The sequence below is a fragment of the Lissotriton vulgaris genome, chromosome 6, assembly GCF_964263255.1.
Source record: "Lissotriton vulgaris chromosome 6, aLisVul1.2, whole genome shotgun sequence".
In the NCBI taxonomy this organism is placed as follows: Eukaryota; Metazoa; Chordata; class Amphibia; order Caudata; family Salamandridae; genus Lissotriton; species Lissotriton vulgaris.
Window position 1 is genome coordinate 651,784,460 of NC_141694.1, and position 22,684 is coordinate 651,807,143.

Consider the following 22,684-nt stretch of genomic DNA (forward strand, 5'->3'; position numbering starts at 1 on the left):
CAGGATCTTAGGAACACATTTTTTCCATGGAATATAGTGTACTGTTTTGACGAGGAAGTGATTTTTTGCTAGTCCACTGAACATCGTTCTGGGGAGCAGAACTACCAGGTTTGAGATCACTCATATTTACACAGTGGATCAGTTTGCTGCATGTAAGAGGACATCTTTGATGGATGCATCTGTGTTTATTGATCTTTATTACTGAGTTCTGCAGGCTATTCCCTCGACTTCCAGAATGGAGTCATTTTAAGTCTATCCACTTCCACCGTGGACTAATGTAATGTTGAGAGGGTGTTCTTACAATCACAGGCTGTGCCCAACATTTTTGTGCACTTACTAAATGTCTCCACCGCACCTTCTTTTTTCTGTGCCAAAATTTACGTCAGTGTTTTCTTTTTTAGGATCAGAATGGAATCTTGTGTATTTCTTAATGGTAAACATGACCGAACTAGACAAAACTTTTAAAATTACCTTTATGGTATATTACTATCAAAAAAGCCAACTGTCTGAGCAAGTAAAGACTTTACACTTTATAAATATTCTGGTAATTGTTTGGAATTTTATATGACTTTAACGAAACATTTAGCATATTTTTTCAAGGAAAGTATACGTATTTTAAAAAGAATAAGCAACATTGCTTAGAGTAATTTTACTGGCCTAATAAAAATATTAAGCACAACGTTAGATGCAAACATTGTTATGGTTTGCTTTCTAGAACAACTGCAATATTTATCTGTGATGTAGGCCTCTGTATTTACCCATTGATTTTAAGTGTATGCTTAGCTTTGGGATATGTATGAGCCTGGATTGATAAGCATAGGAAGGAGCATTTCTGATGGGGATTACTGGTTTCTCGCCCTCTAACGGTCACAGGGGATGCCGCTCCCTTCTCAAGGAAGATGGTACCTCTTCCCCCTCTCAGGATACAGAGAATGGTCCGGAACCCAAATTCATGAAAACATACCACTAATTCTCCGTAGGTTTCAGTGTGTTGTCCAAGACGCTATAGCTGCAATGAGTTGTATGTTGGAACAACAACTGCCAGTCAGTGGTGACTCCTCCGCTATGACGGAAGAGCCTCGCCCCACTGAAGCAGTGTGAAGAAGAAACATAAAATGATAATAACTTTAAGTTATTGTTATTTTATGCTTCGTGTCCTGCTGCTCTGTGGGTGGGCGGGTGTTTGAGGGCTACTTGGAGCAGGGGAGGAGTGGTTTGCTCACTCCTAAGTGCGCAATGACTGTTTGGTCTGACCTCTCAGGCCATCCAAACCAGTCATGCGCACTTTCTTCATTCTCCATTCAGGCTGCATTACAGCCTGCATCGAGAACATGCCCACCCCTCCAGCCCCTGGATGAGCACAGTGTCATGGCGCTCAGACCAATAACAATGCTGCATTGCAGCTACCTGCTTCCTGTCCCTGGAGTCGGAGACAGGAGAGCAGGAGCAGAGACACAGGACCCGGCCTAAAGGTAACTTTAATATTATTTTTTATTCACCCCCCCCTCCCCCACACGACACCCCGTGGTTCCCCCTCACACCGACTTCCCACACGCGAGCCATGCCGGCCACCACTGCTGCCAGTACAACAAATGGCTTAACAGCAATGATTTTACAACCATGATGCCTTTACCACAAAGTCTGTTCCAACAAATGTTTTTTAGAACAGATATGCCTTCACCACGGATTTTATCGGCAAAAAAAAGAATATATATATATATATATATATATATATATATATATATATATATATATATATATATATATATATATATATATATATATATATATATATATTCCATACGAAAGCACCAAATAATTGGAAAGCCTAATGTTACGTGCTGTAAACTCTCTTTATTGGCATCCTGCTGAAAACAAACACAGCGGCTCCCGCAATGACAGAGTTCATGTGCAAAGTTGTGCCATACGCGTTTCGAGAAGTCTTTCTCTTTTTCACTGGCTGGGCACCAAGGTGAACTTCACAGGCTGAAATTACGCTGCACTCGCAGCGTGGTTTTTAAATGTTACCGCAGTGCATCTCGGTAGTTGCAGTTCTAAAGTTTGTACTCTTCGTGGGAGCCTGTTATTATGTTCCTCCATTCCAGTAATCCTTTAGTAGGTTCACAGGCAGCTCGTAGTGTAAGTTTCAGCCTTCTGTAAATGTTGCCAACAATAACATATAATAAACTCCTTAATGGGCTTCAGTTGGACCATTCCTGGAATCTTATATGAGAGTACCCGCTTGCTGTTTTCGCAAGCACGGCATTTCCCACATGGAAAGAATCCCTTCATGTCCTTAAGTGTCCCACTCACTTTTGGTTTTTACTGGTGCAAGATGGCTATGAACGATTTTATCTTTGATAGATCTTAATTTTCTGAAGGTTATTAAGGGTTTCTGGGGGACATCATTCCCAATCACTGGATCAGTGCGGATATGCCAGTTTTTTGAGAGTACATTTCTTAAGATGTTAGCTTGATCTGAGAAAGTCGTAATCATACGAAACTTATTGCTAATCTCAGATGATTGATCTTTCTTACTCTTGCTCTCTAGAAATTGTTTTCTGGGTATCCTAGCTACCTTCATGCGTGTCTTCTCTAACTCTGCCTGGTCGTACCCCCTTACGCGAAATCTCATGAGGCATTCTTCTGCCGCCTTTGCAAAATCAGATTCTTGCGAGCAATTGCGTCTCAACCTGAGAAGTTCGCCGTAAGGTATACTCCGGGTCAGACTTGGAGGGTGGCTGCTTTTAGCATGAAGTATGCTATTCCCGGCCGTCGGTTTTCTATATAAGGCCGTCTCCAACCTCTCCCCGTTCACGAAGACCCTCAAGTCTAGGTAGTGTACCTCAGTGGTACTGATGTCAGCTTTAAATTTCAAATTTAGATTATTTCTATTCAAGTCACTAATAAATACTTCAGTCAGTGCGGAGGAGCCCCTCCACACTAAAAAAAGGTCGTCAATATATCGACGCCATGCCACGATGTGTTCTGCTCACTTGGTGTTGTCTCCCGCTAGGGCCACCTGCTCCACCCACCAGCCAACGAAGAGGTTCGCGTAGCTGGGTGCGAAGCAGGTTCCCATCGCAGTCCCTGAGGTTTGCTTAAAAAGCTTGTTCTGGAACAAAAGTATATTGTTCCTGAGACAGAACTCTAAAAGCTCAATCAACATGGTACTGTGTTCCATGTACTTTGCTGGTCTTTTATTCAGGAAATACCTGACTGCCTCTATTCCTTGTGTATGCTGAATACAAGTATAGAGACTTGTGATGTCTAATGTTATGAGCACATACGTGGTGTCGCAAGTTATCAATTCCAGCTGTTCTATAAAGTGCTTGGTGTCCCTTACAAAGGACTTTAGGCCAACAACAAATTCAGATAAAAAGGAATCAATATAAATAGATAAGTTCTCCGTCAGTCCTCCTTTTGATGACCCAATAGGTCTCCCCGGGGGACAATTAAGATCTTTATGAACCTTGGGTAGCTGGTAGAATGTCGGAGTAACGAGCTCAGGATTACGAAGAAACAAAAATTCAACCTCCAATTGGCGTAGAGATTCACAACAATATTGCTCCCTTGTCAAGAGCACAACATTGCCCCCTTTATCGGAGGGTTTTACGATAGTTCCTTCTTTTTCCGAAATGTTGGAAAGTGCAATGGATTGTCCCTTGCTTAAATTGTTTTTCATCTTTGATTTCTTGTTTCTTGATGTTGGTGTAACCCTGAGCTTCATGAGAGCTTGAATGACAGCATCTGAAAAAGTATCAATAGCGTCATACGACATTTGTGGATTAAATTGTGAGGGTGCCCGGAAATTTGTGATGGGGGATTGTTGCTCTATTCCTCTAAATTCACTGATAACAGATGATGACTGCGTTTGTTCAGCTCTTAAATTATCCAACGCATTAGCCGCATCTAGATCTCTAATTGTCAGTACATCCGTGGAGTATACCCCTGTCTTTTTTCCGGTTTTCTTTATTTCTCCAGTCGCCGGTTTTAATTTTTGGAATTTGTGCAATTTTATCTTTCTTGTCAGTTTGAAGAGATCAATTCGGGTCTGAGTATACTCAATTTTGTTATTCGGACAAAATGTTAATCCCAATTACAGAGTCTCTTCTTCTGCCTTGGTAAGGGTGTCTTTAGTCAAATTAATGATGGTTAGATTCTCACTCATAGCTACCATCTGTTGCCCTTCTTCTTGCGAGTATTGTAGTTGGATGTCTAAGCCTTTCCTCTTCCAACCCCCTCTCCGGGTTCTTCGTCACCCTCTGGCGGTTTGACCTTGCCCCTTCTGAGCCATGTTTTGCGGATAAGATCGAATTCCTGATGAAAAGGATTCCGATGTAGCTGGTTCAACAGTTGGTGTTACATCCTTCTTCTTTTTCATAGCTGCTCTGGGGGCGTCAAATTTCTTTGCGAAGGTAAGTATCCTGCCAAGAGCGTAATCCCGCTCGTCGCGCTCGAACTTCTCTTGTTTTCTCTGTCTTATCTTAAGTTAGTATTTAACCAGTCTTTTTTCATTTACTCTCGAAGATGTTCTTGTTTAGTTATATCAGTTTCCTTGGTGATCTCCTTCTCAATGGAGGCGATTTCATCTAATGCCTTCATCCGATCACTCCATGCGAATTTTACCAGGAGATCCAGCATAGCCTTGCATGATGCCGCCAGGAATTCACCCCATTATTCCAACAGCATGGGGTCGGGGCTTTCATAGGCTGGGACTGTGTAGATTCTAAGCCCCCTTGGAACCCTGTCGACGTCAATTTGGTATGGTGTGGAAGGTTACGACCTGCAGTGGATTTTAGACTCTGAATGAATTGTATAATGTCATAACTTATGAAAATAACCATGTTGACCCTCTTTTTCCTCTCCAGCCCTGTAGGGAGTGGTGATAAGAATTTCTAGGAATTTTAATGTTTTGTAATTATGATTAAGATGAAGGCACTGTGGCATGTTTTGCTTAAAAAGCCGATATACTGCATTATTTTCTCTTTTCTGGCTGAGTGGCATCAAGTCAACAGCGCATAACAAAAAGCAAATGCACTGTGACTATGATTTAGAGAATATCCCTAGCCTTTGAATGCCTGCTGCTGGTGCATATACACATGCTTAATCATTTGTGTGGGTGCTCACTAAACTGACTGTATTTATTAATGGGCTAATTAATGATGTGCGTGTATTATGCCGGTGACATGCCGATGACATGCCGATACACGGCAATATCTATAAATATGCACCGGCAATGGCGGCTCTCATATCCGATATGGTATGAAAGGAACTGTGAAATATTTATTGTTAACCATTTAGAAATGGCCGCCATACATACATGTATTATTGTATCAGTCCGTTGTCAGTTACATTTCGATGACGTATATATATTGCTTATATCCAAAGGAGGGAGGTAAGATAGTTGATCGTTTGATCAACGGACACGATTTACCACACAGGGTGGTGGAAGGTCCAGTTACAGCTTGTGTCCGTATCTAGCACTAAGATTACAAAAGGGGGTTGCTGAACTGTTCCTATGGAGAGTAAGGGGAGAATTAAAGAAGAATTAACTGGCGTGACCAAAGGTGTTAGAGTAACACCCTGGGGCATCCATTTTGTTGGATGTAGTTGCCTCACACACCCAGAAGGGTGTCATGCTTCATCATTGGCGGTTGCTCCTCGTCGGGGAGGCGGTGCAATCCCCGACGGGCTCACCTCAAAGAGGGGCTCTTTGGCGGAGATCTTTTAATCCAACAGCCTTATGGTGAGGTGGGGGTGTGTGGGCAGGGCTAGGTGTAATGATGTGAGGGATATTAAAATGTAGCAAGGGGTACCGGAATTCAGTTTATTCTGGGGGTCCCCTGGCTGCAGTTAAAAAGTGGGGTTAGCTCACTAGGTGTCAGCAGGTTAGGTCGGGTGACCCTAGATGAGACTAAGAGTGAAGGTGGTCGACATGTTTCTCGCTGTGGGTATAGTCACCCGCGATTCATCAGGACCTAAACAAACGTGAAGGGAAACATGCTAGTGTCATGTGTGTGCTTATTTTTACCTCTGTGGGTTCTCCTATGCCTAATGGTCAAGGACTATGTACCACATGAGGGGTCGGCGGGACAAAACATCAGGGATGAGCCCAAGGGTTTAGCTCCATGCTCCTGTGTCCGCGTAGTTAGACCTACCCTTCTCCGCCGAGCTCGAGTAGATCTATATATTGCTGTCAGGCGGTTAAAACTGTAAACACTGACGAAGGACTTTGTTCCGAAACGCGTTTGTTACACTTTGTTTGTGGGCTAAATAAATCTTTGCCGCTTATACCCCTGGAGTGTGTGTAACGTTTCTCATAAACGGAAGCGAGTTGGAGCTACGATTTTCAACGCGAGTATAAGCACGGGAATCTGCACCCGCCTGGGAGTGCTCCGGGATTGCTGATGTGCGAACCTGGAGCCTGGATATATATATATATATATATATATATATATATATATATATATATATATATATATATATATATATATATATATATATATATATATATATACATACACACACATGTATGGGAGTGCTCCGGGATTGCTGATGTGCGAACCTGGATATATATATATATATATATATATATATATATATATATATATATATATATATATATATATATATATATATATATATATATATTTTTTTTTTTTATACATACACACACATGTTTTATATACATATATATATTTATATATAAATATATATATATATATATATATATATATATATATACACACATCTTTCGGGTAACAGCATGCGTGGTAAAGGCATATAAATCCCATAACCACCCTAAAAAAATCCCTTGCCTCTCAAAAACCCATACCCACTATAAATCCTAAAAATTCACTTGCCACCCAAAAAACAATACCCTCCCTAAACGCTATAAATTCCATTCCTGCTCAAAAAACTACACCCACCCTAAACTCTAGAAATCCCCTTAACACCCAAAACCCATATCCACCCTACAAAATGTACCTGCTACCCAAAAACCCATACCCACCCCAGACATTCCCGTAGAAACCAAAAAACCATACCCACCTTAAACATTCTACACATACGAATATATGTATAATACATAATATATATACACACAAATGAACACACACACATAAATATATTTAAATGCTTTCCACGTACCTGCAAAATACTTACATTTACCTGGGTTTTTGTGGGAAAAGGCATCTGTGGTAAAGGCATATCAGTTGTAAAAACAAATTGTTATAAAAGCCTTTCATGATAATGGGTTTTTCGTTGTAAAGGCATCTCGTTGTTTAGCCTTTATTGTTAAAGCTGCTTCCAGCAAAAACTCGAAGCTCACACCAAACAAGATAGGGAAGATATTTAATTGGCAGTCAGTACATAACACCAGAAAAGGTCACACATTCTATCGCCTTTGCTCTCAGTGGCAAAGATACAAAGTGAGCCCCCGATATATCAAGTGAATGAAGAAAGACCAAACCCATCTGTATACATTACTCAAATTCTTTGCTTTTCCATTACTATTGACAGAAAAAATATATATTTTTTTCTGTGTGAGGAAAGGAGGGAGACATTTTGTTTGAGTGCACACTCTTGTGCCATCTGTTCATTTATAAGACGTGGGTTATAGTCATGATAATGGAGGGGGTGAGAAGAGAGTAGTGGCGATCAGTCAGCCCAACGATGCAGTACATCATTGTCACTAGTAGTAACATTCCTTCAGAGGGGTTTACATTAAAGAGTAAGGAGTGAAGAGGGTACCTTGTGCCTCCTAACACAGAGGAGGCTGTCTAAGTAGATCACATCTATAGATCTTCTGCAAATGCACATCCCAGAGCCGGTGCAGTGGAGGGCTAAGTGAGTTATGCTTTCTTTCTGAAATCATTAGACAGACATTCAAAAAGTTAAAGACTATGGGCCATATGTAGGTGGCTAAATACCGGTCGGTAACGCCGAAATTCGGTAAATTTCAGCGTTACCGACCGGTATTTAGCCATTCCTAATGTAGATAAGGAATCAGTAAATACTGATTCCTTATTGCTCTTGCATGTAAGGAATCAGTAATACCAATTCCTTAAATGCAATGTAGGAAGCACATTAAAGAGTTCTTTTAAGCCTTAAGAAATCGGTAATTACTACCAACTTCAAGTTAGGTTGGTAATTACGGATTTCCTTTAAAAAAAAAATCACTTTTTTGTTTTTTGTTCAGTGCCCTTATGGCATGTATGTGCGCCACATGTGCACACATGCACATTTCAGGGGTGCAACAGGGTGTCCTTTTGACACCCTGGCACCCTTGAAAGTGCTCCCGCTATTAGCGATTCGGTAATACCAAATCACTAATAGTGAATGTCTTCACATTCATTCCTATGGGCCTCTAAGCCCATAGAAATGAATGGTTAGGTATTCCTTATTACCGTATCTCAATTACCGATTCGGTAATAAGGAATATTAAGAATTCAGTATTTTTTACCGAATAATTACCTACATAGGAAATACCGATTTCTTAATAGCGAATCGGTAAAATTCGCTATTAAGAAATCGGTATTTCAGATTTACCTACATCTGGCCCTATATTAGTTCAGAGTGTATATTATAGAAATCCATAATGTGATGTATGATTACACAGCTATACATAATACAACTGCATTTAAAATATAATATACAACCAATATGAAATCTATAAAAGTCTCCACTGACCAGCCCCCTCCACCCAAAAAATGGAACATCATATGGAGGTGCCGGAAGAGGGGAGGATGAGAGATCCTGTCCCTCTACAGAATGTACTATGGGATTGTGGGTACGGGAGGGCAAAAGTTGGAATGAGTTTTAATTTGCATTCACCCCCTCTTGTGATTGCACAAATAGGCAAGGCGTGCCGCACACCCTCCCGTCCACTCTCCCACCTTGACTCTGCTCAAGCACATATCAGATAACCAGGACAGAAGGCTGGCAAGTGCATATCAGGATGTGGTTCCTTTTTCTCTGGGTCCTCTCACTCAAGCCCAAACATTGCAGTATTACCTATGTGGCTGGAAATTCGTTAGACATTGGGAAGGAGGTTAGAAGGGGCTTACGTACCCTGTAAGTTCTCCTATGTCCAGATACAAGAGAAAGATTGGGCGGTGAAAGCTGTAAGTGAGTGTGGAGATATAATGAAATAAGGATGAGAAACCAGAGGCCCAAAAGTGTGAAAAATTCACAGATCTTAGGCACACAGAGGTGAGGCACAGAAGTTGAAGACACAAAGGTGAGAAGACAGAAGCCTCTGAGGCAGAGATGAGTGATAGAGAGCTTGCATTGGCAGAGGTGTAAGAGGAGTTGGTCTGAGACACAGCTGAAAGTGTAATAGACATATGAGGAACTTGGGTTTAAAAGCAAGATCAAAGCACTGCTATGGTTGAAAGAGGTCTCACTGGAACAGCATTGAGGTAAGAGAAGATTGGCAACATAGATATGCGAAAGAAAGAGATTAGACGCATTCAGGGAAGAGGATGTGAAAGAGATATCGGAGGCACAGTGGTAAGAGAGTGAGATCAGATACTCAGATGTAGGAGATAGAAACAAGAGACATTGAAATAAGAGCGAGATAAGAAAGAGAGTGAAAGACACAAGTAAACTAGTGGAGAGGGAGCAATAAGTTGCAAGATATTATAGAGAAAGATCACAGAAGATGGATTTGAGAGCACAGGACACTGAGCACAGCAGGAATCAGAGAACAAATTGTAATAGGTAATCTATCTTTTAGCTCCTTCCATTCTCATGACGAGCTCAGCTCGTCATGAAGCACGGTGCTCGTGTGCTCATAACGAGCTGAGCTCGTCATGAGCCGTGGGACACTCACACACGGGGATAATTCCCCTGCTGTGCTGAGCGTTCCACTGAAACAGGTGTGGCCGTGACGAGCTCAGCTCGTCATGAGCACACGAGCACTGTGCCTCATGATGAGCTGAGCTTGTCATGAGCACGGGTAGGTGGGGGGGTGAGGTGCGCACCCCCCGCCCCTCAGCACAGCGGGGGAATTACCCCCGCTGCGAAGGGGTTAAAACAGTTCAAAACATAACATAAAATCATATTCAAAACATAATTATTACACTTCAACTGTAGAGTCCTACTACATCTTAGTGTATCTCTTAGTCACAAAATGGACTGAAGAAAGAGGGAAGTTTTTAAATAAAAAGCTATGGATGGCATTACATCATGAGCACCCATGTGACTGTTTAGACAGAGTGGCATTATGCATCGCCGCACCATACTTCTTAACCTCATCAGTGCGGCGCAAATTCGTGCGCTGTGCTGAACGTTCCATTGGGCTTATGGAACCATGACGGAATGGTTCCGTCATGAGCACAGGCCAACCGACGCTCATGACGGAACCGTTCCGTCATGAGCATCGAAGGGGTTAAACAGTGGTCAAAATATATATTTGCAGGGCAACAGAACAGAGAGCAATCTAAAAAATGGCTTACAATGAACTTAATGAATAGGCTACAAATTTCCTTCCCAGGATTTTTACACTGACATCAACCATTTGATTTGCCAAGATGGATTCACCCCAATAAATTTAATGTTTAGGTGCTTTTATTGCACAAACTGCAGTACTATGAAAATCCATATGTTCGTGGCATATGTAGCTGAAGATACACATGCTCCGCATACTCTTGTCATCTAGTGTTGGGCTCGGACATGTACAACTTGTTTTTCCTCGAAGAAGTCTTTCTAGTCACACCGATCAATGACTCCTCCAATGGCTGGTAATGCGCATGGGCATCGGCTCCTTTGTTAGATTGTTTTCTTCCGCCTTAGAGTTCGGAGGAGTGTCGCTGAAGCTCTGAGTCGATGCAGCTCCTCGTCAGGGTTTCTGGTGCTTTCACCACTATTGGCATTAAACATTTGTTTTCTTTACACTCTTCTCGACTTTCTCATTTCTGCAGGTATCCATGTACATGATATTTTCAATGCTTCGTTCTTGGCCTCGCCCCCCCTCAGGCCCTTCTCCTCGGTCACCCTCCTCGATAATGTACGGGCTGTAATGGAAAGGACCCCTTCTCTAGAGAGGCACACTAAGTACTCATGGCAAGATCATCTGGTTGGTGACCTTAGCACGGTAACACCTTCTGCACCACCTGCCTCCCACTCTGGACCAAAAAGACCCTAGAGTACTGATGCAGTCGGTGCCTCGCTTGATACAAGATGGCACAGTGGCAAAATGAGGATGCTCTGCATCTTCAGGGAAGATTTAAAGGGGAAACAGGTGCTTTCACCTCCACTGTTCAACCTGTTGCATGGAGCCGAGTTCTTCATTAAACTCTGATGCCAAAGATCAACCGCCCCCACCTGCCTGAAGACATCCACTATGAGTACTGTATCCTACCACGAAAAACAACCGGTCAACCACCGCCCCTCAGGGAGTCGGGCATGGAGTCGACTACCAGTCCAACAGTCTTTTGGGTCACTGCTGCATTACAGCCTTAGCAGGTACCGACACGAGGCTTCGGAGCAGACTCTGAGCACGACACTGAAGCAACCGCATAAGACACAGTCTTCCTTAGTGCCACCAGCACTCTCGACACCTTCTGGTTCCTCTATGCTAGCGCAGACTGGTTCTTCAGAGTCAAAGCACCATTCGAAGTCCAGACAGGCTTAGAAGCTGAAACAGTCTCTGCACCCTCTCGACCTTCTATGGGGCATGCTTCAGCGGGCTCTGAGATCTTGACACCTCCATTCTACAGCCTCTTCAGGAGGAGCTGGAGAAGTAGTCAGAAGAGAAGATTCATTCACCCACAAAATGGCAAGATTTCTTCCAAGCTGCCAACGAAGGTGCAGGACACTCTTCCACGCACGAGAAAGCTTACCTTCATGGAGCAGCTTACACCAGAGCCTCCCCACCTCCCAAGCTGAAGAAGCATCGAGCCAGGGACACTAGCCCTATTCCTACTCATTCCTCCATTCCTTCTCCTCCTTCCTCTCCTCCTAAAATTCCTCTACCTAAGATACCTACCCCTCCACCACAAAGGCCACCTCCTCTATCCTTGCCATAGGGGTCCCCATAATCCTCTTATGGGGAGGGCAGTCTATTAGAGCCTACAAACCCATATGATGCCCCATATGACCTGGGGTCCCTGGATGATCATGGTGCTGTACTCCTAGGTGATAACAACACTGACCTCTACCTGGCCAAGTCTTCCTCTCCTGATATTACCTTGCATCACAAGGTCATTAACAAGACTGCCACCTTTCACAAGGTAGAGTAACACATCATCACAGAGGAAGTTTACTTCCCAGTGGAAACGCTCTCACACACTCCTCACTCAGCATAATACCTACCCATTCTAATGGGTCTGTTAAAATCCACTCAGGATGTCTGTAAAGACCCTTTAGGGGCTGAATAGTCATACCCAACGTTGACCAAAAGAACAAGGCTTCCCGTTCTGGTCCATGTTAAATCGGGAGCAACTCCCTTCAGATTTTCAGGTTGTGCATACCGACTGTAATCGTGAAAATGTGCGGGGTACTGGGGACCCCCCGCAACCTGACAAAGAAAGAAAAAAGATTGATGCAGCGGGCAAACGGGTGGCTACTCAGTCTGCCACCCATTGGTACATCATGAACTCGTTCGGCCTACTCTGTAGGTATGACCGAGCACAGTGGGATGAAATGGGAGACCTTATACAACACCTCTCGGATCAGGACAGGCGAAAGGCTCAGGAGCTCGTAGTGGAAGGCCAAACCATCTCCAACATTTCTGTTAGGTGTGCTCTGGACAAGGCTGACACTACTGCAAGGATTATTAACTCTACTGTCCTTATCCGCCAATATTCCCATGTCTCTGGCTTTAAGCCAGAATCCAAGCACCACATGATCGACATGGTCATGGGGAACACTTCTTCGGGCTTCAAGTTGATCAGATGTTCCAGAAGATCAAGAAGGATATGAACACTGTCAAGGCAATGGAAGTTCTTCAGTCCTCATTGCCCAGTGGCTCCTTTCATCTTTTACAGTTCAGTGGCGGCAACAGAGCATCCTCACCAGAGACTTCCACTTCATACCAGAGACAACTTGCGTAGAAGTAGATATATATTGGTTATTCCAGAGGTGCATGTAGGGGAAATGATTACATTGGCAGGGGCAGAGGTGCTGTGGCAAAGGGAGCTGCTCCCGCCAAAAAGTGACTCTCTCCTTCTTCCCCCGACCATGTTACACCTGTTGGAGGACACTTGCAGCAGTTCTTTGTACAATGGTAAAACATCCCCCAGATCAATGTGTTATGTCTATTGTAGAAGAGGGCTAATGCCTAAAACTCGCTGCTCCACCCCCAACACCTACCCACAAGCAGTCCCTCTTCACAGTACACCAGCGCCCCCTCACTGAGGAAATGGACGCGCTATTACTCAAAGGGGCCATAGAACCTATGCCACCACACCAAAGCGGTTTACAGTTAACGTAGGCAAATCTCACCTCCAACCCCTTCAGATGCAGCCCTTCCACGGGCCAATTCTAAATTTGGTCACTGAAAAGGCAAATCCAAGCCCGCACGTGTTCAAGCTTTCTCCTGCCTCGGTTTTAGCCAGATCACCAGCTAACAGGAGAATCATGTGTCTCCTTGACATGATGACCTCATGCATTGCCATTGTTCTCCAAGCTCAGTTACACATGTGTCTGCTTCAAGACTGTCGAGTGGCACAATGGTCACAAGCAGAGGGTCTCTGGGAGAATCTAGTGTTTATTTGGGCCAGCACCCATCGCTCTCTGCAGTGGTAGAACAGCAACATCTGTTGCATGGCAGGCCCTTTCTAAACCCAGTTTCCCAAGTGACCGTCACTACGAATGACTCTCTCTTAGGGTGGTTGGTGCATTCCAAGGATATAACCGTTCAAGGCATGTAGACACACCTTCCACATAATTTATCTGGTACTACTTGCATTCCAACTGGCTCTCAAAGCTTTTTTCTGCCACATCTATCACTAAATAGTCCCGGTCGTAACAGACAATATGACTGCCATGTACTGCTTTCGTAAAGAAGGGGGCACACATTCTCCACAGCTCTCGGCACTAGCAGAGAACATTTGGGTTTGGCCGATCCTCCACAAAATACATCTGCTAATGGAGTACCTTACGGGAGTGGACAACGACTTTGCAGACTTGCTCAGCAGAAGGCGTCAACAAGTCCCTGAGTCGGAACTTCACTCAAAGTCCTGCTCCCATACTTCCAGCGATGATGGTTCCTCAGCATACATCTGTTTGCAACTGATGAAAACGCCAAATGCCCAAGCTTTGTCTCCAGGTTTTCACATCCACCGTTCATGTGCAGTGCACTATGGATAAACTGGTCAGGGATATTTGCCTGTACTTTTCCGCCTCTCCCACTTCTTCCATTTGTGTTACGTTGTAGGCTACGGCAGATGTCCCTCACACTCATCCTGGTGGCTCCGACGTGGGCCAGACATCCCTGGTTTACAACCCTTCTAGAGTTATCCGTAGTCCTTCACAAGAAGCTTCCTAACAGGCCAGATCTTCTCATTTTACACCAGGGCACCATTAGACACCCCGATTCCAAGCAGCTCAACCTAGCGATTTGGGTCCTAGAGTTTGGCTACCTCAATCTGCCTACTGAGTGCAAATCCATTCGCAAAGAGCCCCACAGTCCCACTACTCGGGCCTGCTATGTGGCCAAATGGAAGACTTTCATCTACTACTGTCTACCCAAACATATCGATCCACTCAAGTCAGCAGTGCAAGACATAGCCTGCTATCTGTTGCACGTGCAATGCACAGGTCTAGCTTACACTTACATTTGTTTGCACTTGGTATACTTGCAGTACAGGGAACATTATTATTTAGAGTCCCCATCATTAAGGCCTTTATGGAGGGTCTTAAAAGGGTAATAACCCCTCCCTCCCTTTACCGGTTACTCAGTGTAGTCCTCATTAGGGTCATGGAATTCCTCCATTGGGCCCCTTCATATGTGCCCTCTCTAGTTTCGGTTATGGAAGGTACTGTTTCTAGTCTCAATCACTACTCTCAGGCCAGTAGAGCTATCCCCCTGTTCATAAGGAACGAAGTCTATTTAGACAACCAAATTATCAAGCACTTAAGTACCCATTGTGCGTATACTTTGGCTATTAAATCAAAAAACTAAATGAAGCTATATTTTGAAGGGTCATCATTGTCCCCTTTAATATGTCTAGGCTAAATGACAGCACCCCGCCACGAGTCTGGAACTATACTTGTTGCCCATCTTAAAAGGGGGATAATATTAATGCCCATCATTTCGGATTAGAACAGTAACCACTGGACTACCTGCCCTAGATGGACTCATTAGAGTGATTAGATCTTCCACAGATTCTTCCTTTATTAATCCCATTTTATTCCCAGCAGCCACATCAGTTCATGAGCTACATTAATTGCTTCCTGAGTCTAGGCCTTTAAATAAGTGTTTGAGGTAGGGGACTCAAGTTGCCCCTGGTACTACACATTCAGAGATAAGGGGTTTGTTGGTATACCACTAGCAGCAATAACTCGAAACTGTTTTGAATCACTTCTTGTCATTATTTCATCCCAGTTATCATGATAAAATAGAGCCTTTCTTTCTCGAATCAGGACACATTCCTGATTAAACCAACTTTTAATCCTTATATTCATCTTCTTTGCCTTGATTTGGTTACTCAAAGGGAAAGTTGTAGTTCTAGAGTCCACCACTTTGTACCTCAGGGTGGCATACCATTTGAAAGAAGTGTCCAATATATGTTTGGATGAAATTATCAAGTTGAAGAAGGATTGGCTAGGCCAGTGCTTCCCAAACTTTTTAGAACCACAACTCAATTTTTAGAACAACAAACTTTCGGAACCCATTAGCTTTAGTGGACACGAGGTGGGCTTTTTTTAATGTATCTAAAGCATCATGTGGTAGCGCACTGTCATTTGCAGACTGTACATTTTCCATCATCCTAGCTACTAGATTTGCACAGGTAGGGAGTTTTACTGATAACACTAAACTGAACTATATTGCACACAAATGATCATTTGTGGAAATCAAGTTTACGTGAATATAAAACACCAAGTAACTAGTCTTTATTTTTAAACTCTTTTTATTCGTTTTATAATCAAACATTTACCAGTAAATCAAATTGACACATACAAGACACCTCGAACATTTTTGGCAGTTCACACTGAAAAATCACTGAAAACACTGAAAAAACCTTGTGCAGACATAGCAGTACATCTCCATTAGTCCAAGTGTCTGTATTCTTGCCCTGACCCCAGAACAATCTCAGATTTAATCGGACAGCCCCTGAACCTTTTACACCATACCCTTGCGTTCATACAACAGCCTATGCCCATTTTCCACTGTACCACCCATGTAGTCTTCCTGCTACCCCACCATCTTACAGTGTCCTGCAGTGCCACTGCTAGTACTGCATGATGTTATGTTATGTTGTGCATTTTAGGAGCGTCTGGTCACCCATATCCCCAGTGGTCCAGTGATTGTCAGGTTTTCTTCTATAACTCTTGACAGGCATCCACTCACACCAACCAGAATCTTTGTATTTTTCGACAGTCCCAGAGTGTATGCAAAAAGGTGCAGCTCCGGCTGCAGTTTCCCAGGCATTTCTCATCTCAAACGCTACCCATGAGGAGGAGATAGTGGTGTGTGAAATATTCCCAGTGCAATATGTTCAATTGCACCAGTCTGAAACTGGATCTAATAGCTACCTCCCACGGGCATCAGAGTGCCTCTCCCCAATCATTGTCTGACAGCCGTCCCACATCAACCTCCCACCTGTCCCTCAGTTATGTGAAGGGTGGCAGACAGTTGAAGAGCAGTGTCTGATAAATCTGGGAAATCGCGTATCTGTTGAAGTGGACCCAAGGTTTCTGAAATTGAGAGGGGCTTGTTTTGCTACCTCCCTGTGCGCTTTCTTGTATCCCGGAGTGCATGTTGGACCTGCTGCTATCAAAACATTTGGAAATCCACCAGGTCAACCTGCCCCTGCATGTTCCTCAAATGACAAGAGGCCCTGTGGGCCCTAAATATCCCAGAGTTTGACTATGCCAACCATATCCCACTGTGTTTTGCACTCTAGTCCCCAGAGCTCTCCCAGGCCCACTGAGTCCCACAACGGGTGCTCCAGAGTTGGCCACCCCTCCCCTCCCCTCCCAATTTGGTCATGGACATCTTCCATGCGTTAACTACCAGGTCTCTATGGAAGGGGTCTCTTTTCGGACAGGTCCCGTCACTAAGCCATCAAATGTACATCTATGGAATTCCAGGGGAAAGTCTTTCAGCCCAGGCAACTTCTCTTTCTTAAGCTTGTGAATTGCGTCAGTGATTTCTAAAACATTGATTTACATCCCAGGGCCCAGGCAAACTGTCTTGATTTGTTTTAATCCTATTAACATTTTTGATTGTATCACAGTTAATATTTGTTTTTGTACTTCTGCTTCATTTTTTGCTTTCCTAACTGATGAATGTGTGCCGTTCACTTACAGGTATTTACATTTTGTTCTGTTACAAACAAATTACATCCTACAGTCATTCCTTTCAAACTCCCTGCACCCCAGCAAGAGTGCCATATAATTCACTTTACTTTTCTTTCACTGACTGTAAAGTAAAAAGGATGTGCAAACACCAGCCTCAACGTTAAACAAGCATTGGCAAAGCCTTTAGGTCGCGCCTTTGGCAACTCATGGCTTTGCCAATGGTCTTTAGCAATGCTTTCCGGTGTAATGCACCATGGCTGAAGAAAATAAATATCAAATTATGACGCAGCCATCTGTGTCATTTTGTAGGCGCATGCACGATGCATGTACACCTACAAAATAACGCTGGTGCTTTTTTTTTTGTTCTTATCTACCGATCCGAGTTGGATTGTGTGGAAGTGACTATTTTTAAGGGAGGCAGAAGGATAGCTTGAGCAATCAAGCTATCCTTGCTGAAGAGGGGTGAAGCCCAGAAACCGGTCCTAGAATGCTGGTTTCCGGTCCAGGGAAAACCTGGCTTGGCAGTTTGGGCTGGACTGTTCCCATGAGGCACAGGGTCAAGACTGATTTTCATATGGCCATGTCTAAACTGGGGTGGCATGGTGAGCAAAATAATGATGGATTTAACCCAGATCTCTTGACTGGGGGTGAATGTTTTGATTTGTTCTGCATTCCGTCCATCAATTGTGTGTCTTTTGGTTTCTCGCCCTAAGTGCGCCGGGTATGCCCGGACGTGGGTCCTGGGCTAACTGTGCCACTAGAATCAAGCTATCCTGGCTGAAGAGGGATGAAACCCCGAAACCGGTCCTAGGATGCTGGTTTCCGGTCAAGGGAAGACATGGCTTGGCAGTTTGGGCTGGACTGTTCCCATGAGGCACAGGGTCTAGACTGATTTGCATATGGCCAGGTCTAAACTGGGGTGGCATGGCGAGCAAAAGAATGATGGATTTAACCCAAATCTCTTGACTGGGGCTGAATGTTTTGATTTGTTCTGCATTTTGTCCATCAACTGTTGTTTTTGCATTTGCACACGTACACCAGTTCTGTTTAGCTACAGTAATTGGATTGTTTAAGTTAAGCAATAGAGGGCGCTGGATCCTTTACATTCTGCAACCAACGCTGCCATGAGCTGATATTGTAGTGCATGGAGTTCCCAACCCCTCTGCACACCTGTACCCATCTGGTATTTCAATAATGAGGATGTCCGCATTAAATCACATTTGTGCCTACAAAAATCTTGTTGAGCAACTGCTGTAGAAGAGAGACGCTCTTTTCCAGAAATGTCAAGCAAAAGGACACCAAAACAATTTTCCTTGTGGTCTCCTTGGTAGCGGGACTGAGGTTTTCAACCAGATTGCTTAATTGTGCAGAATGGAACAGATTTAGTCCTGGTTCACTGGGGCTTGTTTTTGTCACTAAACACAAACCGCATCATGGGAATAGAGTCTGATGTCGGTGCTTCTTTTCTCCTGACTGGGAATTCTAGACAACAAAGCTGTGTGTTTCCACAAACAGGTGTCTATTTGAGACACAAAACAGTCATTTTGTTGCAAAATTGTCTAGTTTCCCTTTATACCGTGAGCGTGCTTAAAGATATCTGTGCAGGCCTAACCCAATATAAAAAGAAACAGTTGCAGCAGACAGTCTGTCTGGCTGGTCTGGAGGAGGCAACCTGCCTAATGGATGTGCTGCCATGGCCCTCCTTCCAGCCTCGGGGCCTTCTATAATGTTAACTACTGGGAGTGGTTCAAAATATTTTTTTGCTAGAACAGAGGTGGTTTTAGAATCCATCCCGAAATCTCATTCAAAAGCCCTTGAATCAAAGTGAAACAAGCATTGGCAAAGACAATAGGTGTGTACTTGGCATGCTGGGGCAATGGTTTTACGTAGAGCCTACAAGAAAGTGCAAGCTGTCTGGTTACAAAATACCTATTGTGAGCTTACCAACAACTTAAAAGGCCTTACATTCAAACCTTTGCTTACTTTTGTTGGCTTTATTGTTACTCTCAGTTGCTTTCTGCTTATTTGTTGGTTAACCTTATCTTTCTTGTGTTTGTCCCTCCCGTGGCACATACCATATTTACCACCCTCTTGACTCACTGACTGTTTTTTATTTATTTTTTTATTTTATTTAATACGATTTTATATAGCGCAAACTTTACCCGAAGGTGTCAGAGCGCTTTACATAAGAACCAGTTGCAAAACAGAAGGACTTAGGATTACATGCGTTACATAAACGATACACACAGAAAAAAATTGCAAATGTACAAGATGTAAAGTCACACAAAGAAGAGACTGGTGATGATAGTTATGTCTATATACATAGGGAAGGGATATGAATGGATATACTCTAAGAGTCACATAGGAATGGTAGATAGTACAAAGGTCTACTGCATATACTGGTGATTAGAGTTATCTCTATATACATAAGGAAGGGATATGAATGGATATACTCTAAGAGTCACATAGGAATGGTAGAGAGTACAAAGGTCTACTGCATATACTGGTGATTAGAGTTATCTCTATATACATAAGGAAGGGATATGAATGGATATACTCTAAGAGTCACATAGGAATAGTAGAGTACAAAGGTCTACTGCATATACTAGTGATTAGAGTTATCTCTATATACAGAAAAGAAGAGTTCCATTAAGTGGGGTCGGAGGGGGATGCAGTCACATCACCAAGGGAGGGACAGAGAAGGGCAGGAAAGTGAGACAAACGAGAGAGGGAAGCAGATAGTAATGAGTAAGACAGTGAGGAGTGTGTCAGAGGCAACAGGAGAGACAATAGAAAGGTCGCTAGGACAGAGTGGGAGGTCAGAGATCGCTAAAATGGCGGAGGAGAAAGGTAGAAGAAGAAGCAAGTCATAAAAAGAAAATGGTGGGGAGCACAAAGGTCCAAGTCCGAAAGTCCAGGAAGAGGGCTGACATAGCCAGCAAATCCAGGGGGAGAAAGGCAGTCCGCAGCAAAGTCACAGCCTCATCATTCATGAGGAGCTGGGGCAGAGGAGTTCAATCCGGAGACCAGGGGGTTAGGGAAGAAAGACCACAGGCGCCTAGGCAGAACGGGAGGCAGCAAAGTCTAAAACAAAGTTTGAAGGGAAGGAGGGGCCTCTCACCAGAGCCCAGTTAAACACGATGTGGGTGGTGGCGTTGTGCGTGGGGGGTGAAGGCTGTGTTGACGCTATTGGTGCGGTCGCGCTGCCGCGCGTTGACGGTGTGGCGCTGGCACGGCTCCCGGTGCAGCCGGTGGGTTGTGTGTGGGTTCTTCCGCCCTGGTAGTTGTGTGGGAATCGGCGGTGGGCCGGCAGGGGGGCAAGCAGGCAGCAGACATATGGCAGCAATATGTGGCAGCAATATGTGGGAGCTTCCACGGCACACTTTTAAGCCGCTACGTCTCTATTTTTCACTAAGCACTTGTTCAGAACGCATGTGTTTTACAGCTCTCTCCCTCTTGTGTTTCTCTCCCCACCAAATAACTGGCCCCGATGCTCTGTGTGTGGTTTCTTCCTCATGAGTGTTCTCTCTCTCCTGTGTGCTTCTTCCCCTAGACTGTGTGTTGCTGTCTCCCTTATTTGGTTCTCCCCTTTCCGCTGGTGTTGCTCTCTACGTGTGTGCCCCTGCCTACTCTGCATTGCTTTCTGAACCTGCCCCTTCATTCCCTTCACCCCTGTTGTTCTTTTTTTTATATATATATTTTTGGAGGACCAGGCACCAAATTGTGCACTTGCATTTTTTTTTTTTTTTTAGATAAAATAAATAGGTGCATAACCAACAGCAGCTGCGGCATTGTGCCTTTTTTCATCCATTACAGCATTGGTAAAAAGTATTGCTGTGTGTGGATGTTGTTCAGCATCGCCAGAAAGCATTGGCAAAGCCATTAGGTCCCAAAGTTGAAACCTTTTGGGTTTGCCAGGCTTTTTTTTTTTCATACCATATGCCAGAAAGAAGGAAAAAAAACTGAACCCCTCCTAAATGTTGGCACTATATGCTTGCAGTAACGTTACATGTAAAAACCATTCACTGATGTGTTTTTTTTTTTTTTTTACTAGTAATGTTTTTAAGCACTCAGATTATAGGCAGCTGTATTGTCACTCACACGTTTTATAACATCGACGTTGAAAAGGAGTCTACAAGTAAATCATCTTCTAACAGGGCACCTGAAGTGCAGGCAAAATTGAGGTCCATTTTTTTAAAGATCAATGACAAAATAAAATTGAAAAAAGACACTTTGAAAGAGCCTTGTCACTGTAAAGAAAGGAACTATTTTTAAACAGATGTGCACAAACTACACAGGTTTTGTACAGTCACTCGAAGTGATGAGAGCGCATGCTTTGTTTAGCGGAATCAGAATGTGAACGACAGTTCAACAGACAAATGGTTGAAGCCTGATGACCAAAGCCCCTTCTCCATATGTATATTATGCATGAATTGTTTGGAAAAGTATTGTCTTGCGAGACAGCTGATGCTTCCTCACTGGCTAGCCTTAAAAATGAAGGTTTGCAGGAAATATGCTTGTTAGCAAAAATCGTCCTTCGACAAAGTGCATTTTAAAAATATATCTTTTTTTCAAATGGAAAGAAAATGCTCCTGGTTCATTTTGTTTTCTATTTTCAGTTTTTATCTTACAAGCATATATGACCACTCAATCTTCGAAGCATTTAGCAAGGTGGTTCAGAAGCTCATCCCCCAGCTGCCGACTCTAGAGAATCTACTAAACATCTTTATCTCGGTAAGTGATCGCATTCACTGGTGAGTTAAGAGATAGTGCAAATTTTGCTAGATACAGTTCTAGACACCACGATTTTCAAAGCTGCAAATGTAGTAAATAATAAGTGATCTACACATACAAACATTCTGGTACTTTGATTTTAGTGTTGTAGGCGTGTTGTGTTATAGGTGTAGTTCACCGTTGCTCCTGAGCACAAGGACGCACCTTTCTTATTAGTTAAATAAACGTGGGTGCCCATATCAACTATATTATGATGCATTCCTGGAAGACAAATCATGTACCTCATAAGTGCTTCGATGTTTTATTTAGATTAAGCAAGCAGGGGCTGCGCAGGTAGCATAGGTAGGGGGCCCCGGAAGAGGGTGTCCGGGCGAGGCAGCGGGGGCTCAGGGTGTTTGGAAGTGGAACAGAGCTGGAGGCCGCCAAATCCCTGCCAGGGGCCGCCACGCAAATATGTATCCATCCTCAGAGGATT

At 43.6% G+C, this 22,684-nt stretch overlaps 1 protein-coding gene across 2 annotated transcripts in view; it reads left to right on the top strand.

Moving 5' to 3' along the window:
* Positions 1–22,684, top strand: part of RRAGD (Ras related GTP binding D) — a 279,849-nt gene that overhangs the window by 165,054 nt on the left and 92,111 nt on the right. For both annotated transcript variants that reach the window (XM_086926657.1, XM_086926658.1), the window contains exon 4: positions 22,095–22,209. In XM_086926657.1, the coding sequence (XP_086782783.1) occupies positions 22,095–22,209 (115 nt within the window). The remainder of the gene's footprint in view (positions 1–22,094; positions 22,210–22,684) is intronic.